At 52.5% G+C, this 11,199-nt stretch overlaps 1 protein-coding gene across 5 annotated transcripts; it reads left to right on the top strand.

Moving 5' to 3' along the window:
- Positions 1-703: 703 nt before the first annotated feature.
- On the top strand, positions 704-10,959 carry KCNJ9 (potassium inwardly rectifying channel subfamily J member 9). Of its 5 annotated transcripts, XM_019716453.3 has the most exons (5): positions 704-875; positions 2,335-2,433; positions 2,805-2,880; positions 3,144-4,108; positions 6,744-10,959. In XM_019716453.3, exons 4-5 carry the CDS (start codon positions 3,259-3,261, stop codon positions 7,076-7,078), a joined length of 1,185 nt encoding a protein of 394 aa, XP_019572012.3. In that variant the 5' UTR covers positions 704-875; positions 2,335-2,433; positions 2,805-2,880; positions 3,144-3,258; the 3' UTR covers positions 7,079-10,959. The 5 variants fall into 5 exon arrangements, with proteins under 5 accessions (XP_019572012.3, XP_019572013.3, XP_019572009.1 ...); XM_019716454.3 differs by lacking the exon at positions 2,805-2,880 and having other exon boundaries at positions 3,153-4,108; XM_019716450.3 differs by lacking the exon at positions 2,805-2,880.
- Positions 10,960-11,199: the final 240 nt, after the last annotated feature.

The raw sequence follows: 11,199 nt of genomic DNA, 5'->3' as shown, positions 1-11,199 counted from the left end.
GTAAGCCCTAACCTAGACTTTTCTCTCTGTTGGACATTTGGATTGCTTCTAGACTTTTAGCTATTAACAAAATACACTTCAAAGCCCTTCTGTTTATATTGCCTCATTTGAGCTGCACACCTGTGAAGCAGGCCACTATTTGCATATGTCCACACCCTATGATAGATGGAACAACTGTGGCTAAGGGAAGTGAAGAGACTCCTATGGGTCATGTCACAAATCAGTGACAAAGATTACCCTGCTTCCCTTCCTTGGGTGGATCTCTTTTCCCTCTAGCTACCTCTTTCTGGATCATGGTGGCCACTCCAAAAATGGAGACTGTGATGGTGGACCTGACCCAAGAGCAACACCTATACCCAGAGGCCCCTGTTGGAAGGGATGAGCTGCCAGCTCCCAGATGGCCCTTTAAATCCCCAGGAAACCAAATGCCTTATTCCCAAACACAGCAGGGCCTGTATTTTCCCAGAGCAAGGAGCTTCTTAGAAAAGAGCCGGCATGCCGGCTTTTTTTTTTTTTTTTTCCTGAGGGGGTGAGGAGGTGAGCCTCTGAATTGTCCAGGAGGAGGGAATTGGGCTAAAAATAGCGATAGCATGTGGATCAGCCTCTAGTAGTACCCAGGACTGGGGAGGGGAGGGGGATGCTCTAGAGCTGTCGCCAGACTGGTTGCTGTGGAAACAGGAGAGGAGCAGGGGAACCTGGGAAGTGGGGATGACACAGATAGCAAGTCCTAGTCAGAGCTGCTGCCACATTTAGGAGAAACAGCGGTGTCTGCGGCTCCCACCCTCCAAGGGGGCCAGGGGTGGGGGCGGTATCAGGGGGCATGGATGCTCACCCCCAGGGCTCTTTGCTGCTGGCTGCTCTCCTCTCCACACGCTGTGAGTTGAGTTTCGGGGGACTTGGGTTTGGGCCCCTATTTCCAAGGCAAGCGGGGATTTGGGAGGGCTGGGTCCTGAGGTAGTTTTCACCAGATTGCCTTCCAAAAAAGAAGCCCCCTTGCTAGCCAGCACTTCACACTCTGAGAAAGGGAGATTCAGGAAAATGTGGCACTGGGGTCTTCTGGAAAGGGGTTAGAGCATGCGCAAGAAATAAAGAGGAATAGGCTGAAGGAATAGGACTCTTTAGAGGGAAGGTGAAGAAATCAAGTCTTTGATCCTGGGATAGAGGTAACAATTTCACACCTTTCCTTCCCCCTTGAGAATAATGCAGCCCCCTCTAAAGAAGACAGGAGAGGGGACAAAATCAAAGCAAGGCTCACCTAAACCCCTGGGGCAATGGAGAGCAAGTGTTCTGGGAGTGATAAGACTAGGGGTAGGGTTCCTTCCCTACCCCTAAGCAGAGAGGTCTGTCTCCGCAGGCCAACTGGGGGTCAGATTGCTTAATATAAGAGACCATCTAGAAGCCCAGATGGGACTGAAGCTTGGATAAGTGAGACCCAGATAATTTTCTGCATGACCTGAGTCTGACTGGGGGTCAGATTGCCTAATACAAGAGAACGTCTGAAGCTGAGATAAGTGGGACCCAAGTAATTTTCTGCATGATGGGTGGGGTCTCTGAACCCATCAATGCTTAGAGATCTTGGGCTGCAGGAAAGGAAAGGAAGGTCCATTGTGGGGGGAGGGGAAGACCCTAATCTGCCATTGCATTGGGACTCCTGGATCCTGTGTCTCCTGACTCCTCCTGGAAAATAAATGTGGTGGTGCCCCTAAACTCTAAGCCATCTCTTGTTGGTTTCTCTTACCCCAACGCACACACACACACACACACAGCCTCCAAAGGTTTGGCTGCAGAGCACCTCACCCCAGAACTTAAATTCTGGAGCATTGGGTTTGGGGTTACATACCCAGGTGGTTTCTCCCCAGGACCTGGTCAAACATCCAGACCATCTGTGGTCCTCATGTCACACTCCTCCCTTCCCATATGTCACCCCCGCCAGCTCAGATTTCCTTTAAGGTGGGAGAGAATGATTCCCAGGAAGAAGGTTGAAAAGTCTCTAATATTTTTTCTAAACCTTTTCTTATATGGTCCACATCTCCTAGGGGCCCCTGGGTGCCTGGGGGAGGGCCCTGGATCTCTCTCTCTCTCAGGGCAGACTGCAGCTCAGAGTGCCCCTCCATATGAATTTGAGGCAAATTTAGGTGGGCTTCCCTTGGAATGCGAGCTTTGGCTCATATGAGGGAGCTGTTAGGATAATCAGTGAGAGGTAAGATGCTGGGGGTAAAGAACCGGAAGGGCGGGGGAGGTAAATGTGGGTGCTTATTGCTTCACTGAATCTGATTTACTGCATGTCATTAAGACGAGGATAGTAGAGGAATTTTGTGCTTCCTTTACCCATAGGCGGCTGTGTTGATGGCATATCCTCCAGCTCTCAGGCCCAATTTCAGGCTGTCTTCACTGTGCAAAGAACCCAGGGAAAATAAGGTGATTCTACAGCAGGTTAGTCTTCAGGGAGGGGTTGCAATGGGAATTTCCTAGTGTAGGAATTTTCAATCCTTGCCCACTGGGGAGTTCCCACTTACTCTCCACCACTTCCATTTCTCCTTTGTAAGTTTGCTGAGTGGAGGAACACGTGGGTGAGGGTAGAGTGAGGTCCAAGGAGAGAGGAACGGGAAAGATTTTCTGTGTGTCAGTCTTGGAATAACCTTCAGAACAGCCTGGTTAGACCATGAGGTTGAACTGTGGAGGACAGTGATTAAGGGAGTGAGCTGAAAATAGCCGGGGGCGGGGGGGGGGGGGGGGGGCGGGGAGCTGCTGTACAGGGAGAATAACTGCCTGCCTTCAAGGAGCCCACAGTCGAATGATTTCAGGAAACTGCCTCCCTGCTGGCGCCTCGCCTCTTGCCCCGGGAAGCCTGTGAAGTACTGCACACACCGGTTACAGGTGGTAAGGCCAAGATCTCTGGCACCGCTTTACCCTGAAAAGAATCATCAAACTTGCATAGTGCTATTCAGTTCGAATACGTTATCCCATTTGATCCTCACGATTTTGTGAGCTACAGGGGCAGTGAGAGTTGTATGTATTGTTCCCATAAAGCTGACGCGGAGACTGAGGCACTTCGTGCCTTGCTCAGGGCCACCCAACCCCTCGGTGCTGGCCCGGCTGTCTCGACCTATCCCGCGGGTCGATTAATTCTGCCAATATTTAAGTCCTTGTAGGAGCTGCGAGGACGCCCAGGCGCAGCCCGAGGGGTGGTCGGCAGCGGCGGCGCGGGCTCCAGCGCGCTGGCTGGCGCTGCCTGGGACACTGCCCCGCGCCGCCGCCATGGCGCAGGAGAACGCCGCCTGTGCACCGGGCCCCGAGGAGCCGCCGCGGCGCCGCGGCCGCCAGCGCTACGTGGAGAAGGACGGCCGGTGCAACGTGCAGCAAGGCAATGTGCGCGAGACGTACCGCTACCTGACCGACCTGTTCACCACGCTGGTGGACCTGCAGTGGCGCCTCAGCCTGCTCTTTTTCGTGCTCGCCTACGCGCTCACCTGGCTCTTCTTCGGCGCCATCTGGTGGCTCATCGCCTACGGCCGCGGCGACCTGGAACACCTGGAGGACACGGCCTGGACACCCTGTGTCAACAACCTCAACGGCTTCGTGGCCGCCTTCCTCTTCTCCATCGAGACCGAGACCACCATCGGCTACGGGCACCGCGTCATCACCGACCAGTGCCCCGAGGGCATCGTGCTGCTGCTGCTGCAGGCCATCCTGGGCTCAATGGTGAATGCTTTCATGGTGGGCTGCATGTTCGTCAAGATCTCGCAGCCCAACAAGCGAGCCGCCACGCTCGTATTCTCCTCGCATGCCGTGGTGTCGCTGCGCGATGGCCGCCTCTGCCTCATGTTCCGCGTGGGTGACCTGCGCTCGTCGCACATCGTCGAGGCCTCCATTCGCGCCAAGCTCATCCGATCCCGCCAGACGCTTGAGGGCGAGTTCATCCCGTTGCATCAGACCGACCTCAGCGTGGGCTTCGACACAGGCGACGACCGCCTCTTCCTTGTCTCGCCTCTCGTCATCAGCCATGAGATCGACGCTGCCAGCCCCTTCTGGGAGGCATCGCGCCGCGCCCTAGAGAGGGACGATTTCGAGATCGTTGTCATCCTCGAGGGCATGGTGGAAGCCACGGGTGCGGGCCAGTGGGAGGAGGGGAATGGGGTGGGTGGAGAACCTGACGTAGAAGGGCCTGGATGGGGGCGGGCACGGCAGAGGAAGGCAGGGGCAACGAGGGGAGGCCAGGTACCAGGGAGAGGATAGGCAGAGAGGCTGGTGGAGTGTGAGAGTGCGGTGAGATGGGGGACCTCTGTTGGGAGGGGCATGTTAGCAGGGTGACTCCACAGAGAGCCCAGAGAAAGCTTGGATAGATTCCCCAAAGTGGCCCTGGCCTGGGGCCGGGGTCTGGGAGGTCTGTGTTGCTGGGAATAGGTGAGAGAGCTACTAACAGCTGCCACTCATCCAGTGGTTGCTCTGTGTCCTGCACAACTCCAAAGTATCTTACCCTCTGAGCTCATTTAATCTTAAGGAGAACTCCATAAAGGTAACGTCTTGTTATTGTGCTCATTTTTTAGAAAGGAGATTGCCCCAATGAAAGGTGAAGTAAGTTGTCTGCTGCCATAAGCTATTAAGTGGCCATGTGTGGAGAGGACACAGGCAGTCTGGCTTCAGTGTGCTTAGTGATATGGAGTTGGAAGTAGGGGTTGGGTTCGCTATTTTTGTCATTCTGAAAGTTCCGGGCCCCTGGAATTTGGTGGGGAGGGTTTTCTATAACCTGAGTTATTCGTAGGCTGAACTTTAGGGAGAGGTTGATATCTGGCGTCACCCCTGCCTCAGTTTCCCCATTCATCAAACGATTTTTCAGCTTCCACTGACAAAGGAAATAGATGATACTAGCATTTCTAGCAGCTTCCCAGTAGGAACTGGCAATACACCTGTGATGTCAGTACCTCCAACTCAAGCCTACAGTGAAGGGCATGGGAGCAGGTAGGGAAAGGCCAGTGCCAGGGAAGCAAATCAAGTCCTTCATGACATGAGATCTAGGAGTGGGACAAGGATTAGAAAACAGCAGGTGGATAACCAAAGGCCCATGGGCAGGCTGCAGCTCCTGTTGTCAGAGGTGACTGACTTTGTTGGCATCCCCCACAAGCTGGCGCCTTCAAACCCCCTGCCTGGCCCCTTCAAGCTGAGCCTCTACACACCACGCTCTGCCTCAGTGTTCCCCATTCCTTCTTCACCACCCCCAGGCTCCACCTAGCTCTTTCCCTCCTCCATTCACCCTACCCCCTTTCCTCTCTATCCCTCCAGCTCACACCATTTTACCAGTATGGGAGGCAGCCCCTCCCCTTACAGAGAATTTCCTACCCAGCCCACTTCTCCCTTTGTAACCCCAGACCCTCCCTCTCTTCCTTTCAACTCCTCTCCCCATAGTCCCTTTTGCCTCTTCTTCCCCTCCCCCACTGGATACTTCCTATTCCAGACTTCATCAAAGGAACTAAGGATACCAGTGACCCTAAAACGTCTTAGGGTGGGGATTGCAATGGTGGCAGCTGGTCTCTGATTAGCTGATGTTCAGTCTTCTGTTCCCCCTGTTCTGAGGTGGACATAGGCTGAGGTAGATGGGGGAGACCCTAGGGTAGGAGGAAAATCACTTGCCCTGTGGGGTGTGCCCACCTATTAAGGAGGACAGGACACAGGCTCAGGGCAAGGAGGGTGCGGTGAAGGTAGGGATGGGAGCTTGTCTGAGACAAAGCTGGAAAGGATGGTAATATTTTGGGTGAGAGAGTCAGGATCCAAAATGCTTTTGAAAAGCAAGTATAACGAGCCAAAATCCAACAAGATGACATTTAAAAGGAATAAATATAAAAGTCTACATTTAGGCTTAAAAAAAACAAATCACTTATATAAGCACAGCATGGAAGAGCTCTGGTGAAAAAGAACTGGGGGTTTTAGTTGGCCACAGGCTTAATGTCATAGCAATGTGATACAGCTTCCAAAATGTTTATGTAATGTAATCTTGGACCCTATTAGCTAAAGCATCATGGCCAGAAAAAAGGTGGTGAGCCCTCTCATGTAAGGATCAGGCCACAATTTAAGTACCTTTAAAACAAAGTACTTAAAGGATCCTCCTTGGCCATTCTGGTTTACAGTCAAGAAAGTAAAATTTTGGGAAGTCAGGTCACGTGAGGAATGGTGGAGGGTGAGAGGAATGTTCACCCTAAAGAAGAGAAGACATGATAGAACCTGAGACTCCTGTTTTTAGATACTTAAAGGGGTGTCATATGTCAGGGGAATGAAACCAGGGAGTAAAATCCTGGGAGGCAGATTTTAGCTCTATATAAAGAACAACCCAACTATTAGAGCCATCATGCAAAGGAGTGGTAGCCTTGTGAGGTGGTGAGCTCTCAATTCTGGGAGGTAATCAGGTACAAGCCAGTTGCCCACAATTGGGAATGCTCCAGTGGGAGCCCTATATGGAGAGGGAAGTTGCACTTGATGATCCCCAAGGTAAATTTCAAGGCTAAGCTCTGATTGGCATCTCTAGTGGAGAGGAGAGTGGGTTGGAGATGAAGAGGAGCTGGGCATTGGAAAAGAGGTGAGCTGAGCAAGTACAGAAGTTGGGAGGGGGAGAAAGTAGGCTGGACGGAAGAGGTTGGGCCCCTTGGGGAAGGAATATAGGGAAGGGTGCTGGGAATAGGGCTGTGGACTGAGAGGCAGGAGAGAGAAGCCTGGGGCTGGGATTCCCCCTTACTCATGCCCCTCCCCCCCAGGAATGACGTGCCAAGCTCGGAGCTCCTACTTGGTGGATGAGGTGCTGTGGGGCCACCGCTTCACATCAGTGCTAACCCTGGAGGACGGTTTCTACGAGGTGGATTATGCCAGCTTCCACCAGACTTTTGAGGTGCCCACACCCTCGTGCAGCGCCCGGGAGCTGGCTGAGGCAGCTGCCCGTCTTGACGCCCATCTCTACTGGTCCATCCCCAGCCGGCTGGATGAGAAGGTGGAGGAGGAGAAGGGAGTGGGGGAAGGGGTACGGGGAGGGGCTGGCGCTGACAAGGGACAGAATGGCTGTTTGCCACCGCCAGAGAGTGAGTCCAAGGTGTGACCAGATTCCTCCACACCCCTGTGGCAGGGCCAGACACAGGTACCTGGGGAGCTGGATATTGGAGGTGGAGAAGGAGACAGGCGAGGTCCCTGGGAATACACTAAGTTTGGAGAAGTCCCTCAGAATCTTGAGTCCAGGATCCAATGTAGAAGGGAGGGATCCTGATTTCAGGAGAATGGAGGGTGGGGAATGGGTGAACTTACTACCCTGTCGTGTTTGACCTTCACATCTGTTCATGGGTGGATGGATGGACAGAAGAATGGATTTATATGGGTTGGATGGAAAGGTGGAAGCAGATAGAGACAGCTGGTGCATAGGTAAATGGACCGACAGACAGGTGATACACTCAGAGCTGCTGCTAACCCATAAAGCACCTTTGTGCAAATTCTAAAAGGCACCCCTTTTCTCCAGACTGATGCCACTGCAAATCAGCATGAGTGGCTTTGGGAGCAGAGTGTGGGCTGGATTTTAGTTCCCACACACCTCCTCAGCCAGCCTCCCTGTGTATGGCACACCTGTCTCATTGGACACAGTAGCCCCAGCTGACGCAGAGGAGAGAAAGCTGGATGGAGGTGGGCAGAGATAAGGAGGGAGCCCTCCCAACCCCACCCTCACCGCTGTGATAGGCTGAGTGGGAGGATGCAAGACTATAGAGGTGGATCAGCAGGGTGTGAATTACCTTGTCTACTGGGCAGAGAAACAGGAAATAGGAGCTGCCAGAGTTGGGTCCCTGGGAATAGAGAGCTCTTTTCTAACTGTGGAGTGAGATTTCATAAGTACCTCTGTAGATGTAGGAAGGGAGAGAGAGGTTCTGAGGAGGAAGAAGACCAGGGAGAGATGGAGAGAGTGAGTTCACTAGACCTGAGACATAGGGGCCCTTGGGAAAGCAGAATTAGTCTTAGGGCACAGTGAGAGGAAGTCATTCAGATTGTTCATTGGGTGCCCATTGGGTACAGAACACTGAACCAAGCATATGGGGGGTGAACAGTCCAAGACCCTGTCATGCGAGTTCTCTGGTCCTGCTTCACGCATAAGAATGCGGGATATGGCGAGGCCAAAAAGGAATACCAATGGGAGGGTTCATCCCACTATAGTCTTGCTGGAGGCTGGGTTGGAGATATAAGAAGTAGGCTCCATACAATGCGCAATCCGCTGTCCGCTTCTCTGCCAACCAACCTACCCCACTTGCTAGCTGCAATCTGCTGTCCACTTCTCTGCCAATCAACCCACCAACCGCAATCCATGCTTGCTAGCATAGCCATGGCAGTTACATTAGTGGCCAATGGTCAACTGGCTACAGCTGATGGCCAACTAGTTACAGCTGATGGCCATCTACTAACCAAGCCAGCACCTTTCCACGTGAGGCTGAGAGCCTGGAAACTGCTCTCTGGGACTCTGTCCCCACACTCCACCCCTCCAGGGTCTTGCCTCACAACCCACGCAACAAGCATCTTCTGCGAGGGGCCCTTTGTCAGGAACACAGCTCATGAGAAAAAGTTTTAGTCCAGTTCAAGTCAGGTCCCAGGGGTTGTCCCTCGATGTCTACCTACTTCCTGGGCACAGCCAGGGTTCTCAGGGTACCGTGCTGGAACAATAGTGGCTCACAGCCAAGGTGCTTACATATTCTTGACGGTGGATGTTGAGACATAGGAAGCAAACATCTGCCTGTACCCCAACAAGGGATCTTCCTGCACCACGGTCTCGCTGGCGGCTGGACGAGACACAGGAAGCAAACATTTGCATGTACCCCAACAAGGGGTCTTCCTGCACCACAGTCTCGCTGGCGGCGGGGCGAGACAAAGGAAGCAAACATCCGCCAGTTCCACTACACGCCAGTTCCACTACACGGTGGTACATTCCCAAGCAAAAAGTCAAGCGGTCCATCAAATCAGGGATGGAAGGCAATTCCCCATAGTCCATAGTCATTTGCCAGGGCTGTGCGTTGGCCTCACAATGTGTGCCCTCTCCGCAGGGTGAGGGCTCCCAGTCCTCCCCAACCTGTGGGTGAGGGACGACTTTGACGTCACCCGCATCTTCCACTGAGGCCTCAGCAAGCGTCTCCCCATGGGACCAAAAGTCCCGCATTTTGGTCGCCCCAGCAAGCACTTCCCAGCCCACACAGCTGCAACGACCTTCGCTTTCTCTGGCCTATGATGGTTGGAGAGCCATCCATGTCTTCCCACCCATCCATGGGGATCCAGCTCTCCGGCAGCTGCACAGCTTTTCCTATGTTGGTTGGAGAGCCATCCACATCCTCCCATCCCTCCTCGGGGATCCAACTCCTGAGAACAGTGGCCACTGGGCACCACACACAGTGTAGGGGCCACCTGTCCTCCTGCTCAGAGTCAGACACCGTTCCTACCTGGCGGGAATCCTGCTCACTGTGTCAGGGGTCTGAGTGGGTGGAGGCCTTGATGTAAGATGTCCGCAACCCTTGTAGCCTATGGCAGCAGCAGACTACCAAAAGGAAGGCAACACTTTCTATGGCCAAGAGGGTGGTGTGCCACCTGGAGGCTCGAGTCTCCCAGGCAGACCTCGCCTCCCATTCCTGGCACCGCTCTTCACGGGTCTCCCGAAACTGAGCTTTCACACGTATGTACTGCTCCATTACCTCTTTGGGGATTCTGGCCGGTGCTGTACCCTGCTTGCTGTGCTGTGTGTCGTGCGGGGACTCTGGTCCCGCTGCCCACATAAGAACGCAGGATATGGTGAAGCCAAAAAGAAACACCAACGGAGCCATAGATAGGGGAGTCATACCACTATATTATTGCTGGTGGCTGTGCTGGAGACACAGGAAGCAGGTGCCACAATCTGCCTAATCTGCCATCCGCTTCTCTGCCAACCAACCCACCAACCGCTTGCTAGCATAGCCACGACAGTTATATTAGTGGCCAATGGTTAATAGGCTACAGCTGATGGCCATCTGCTAACCGAGCCAGCACCTTTCCACGTGAGGCCGAGTCTGGAAACTGCTCTCTGGGACTCTGTCTCCACAGACCCATTTCCTATCTTGGAATACAGTGCACATGGGAGAAACAGAAATATGCCCATAGCAACTTTAAAATTAAGAACCTGAGAAGTCTCTCCAAGCAGGGGTAGGAGGGGTTGGTAATCAGAAAGCTAGGGATTGAGCACAGCACAGAGAAGGAGCTAAGCCTGCAGCTATAGCATCAGAGTCACCTGGAGGGCTTGTGGAAACACTGCTGTCCCACTCCCAGACCTTCTGACTCAATAGGTCTGGGATGAAGACCAAATATTTGCATTTTTAATAAGTTCCCAGGTCATGCTGATGCTGCTGGAATGGGACTACAGTTTGAGAACCACTGCCATCAGCAAACACCAGGGGTTGTATCAGGAGATGGGGCAGCCAAGCTGAAGAGTAGCAGAGGAGGAGATGAGGGTCCTTGGGGTGGAGACTGGAATAGAAAGGGTGGAGTCTATTGTGTAGGTAAAGGGTACCCTGAAACCCAGGCTGACAAGTTTAACTCTGGGCCCAGGGACTCACCTGTCAATAGAAATAGGGTGGTGACAACTAGAGATGGTGTTTGGGGAAGCTAAGTAGGCAAGACTGATAGGAGGAGGCAGTAAGCACACCTTGAGGGGATTCCTGCAGAGGTGGTGGGGAGTTGGAGCAGGAAGTGGCAAAGGGGGGAATCCTTTATAGGTTCTTACTTTCACAGGAGCATCTTTGCTGCAAGCATTTTAGCTGCAAACATTTTCACCACATACCTAATTGATTATAAGGTAATTTTACTGTAAAAAGAACGTAACAAAATTAAAGAGTTTATTGCAAAATACAAAGTATTTGAATACATTTAAAAGTGTGTAGATTCATGGCAATACTGTATAAATAACTTATTTTATTTTGTGTTTGTACCTAAGCACTTGTCTTATTTCTGTGGGAAATGTGGGTTCAACTCTGCACTTTCAAAGAGGGCCCTTGGCCTCTCCTCCCAATGTAGTGTGTTTCAAAATAAGAAACCAACGGTTGGGGCATATCATCGTCCTCTGGAAGAAATGCTAACTATTTTAAGACCAGCACCATCATGTCTCTTCATCACTGTATAGACCATTACAAGAACTACCTAAGATTTATACAATGTAAAAATGAGAGTAACTGT

Source organism: Rhinolophus sinicus, chromosome 11 (assembly GCF_057876585.1).
Source record: "Rhinolophus sinicus isolate RSI-liver-muscle chromosome 11, RSI-T2T, whole genome shotgun sequence".
In the NCBI taxonomy this organism is placed as follows: Eukaryota; Metazoa; Chordata; class Mammalia; order Chiroptera; family Rhinolophidae; genus Rhinolophus; species Rhinolophus sinicus.
Note: the sequence above shows the minus strand (reverse complement) of the source record. Positions and strands in the feature narration are given on the sequence as shown.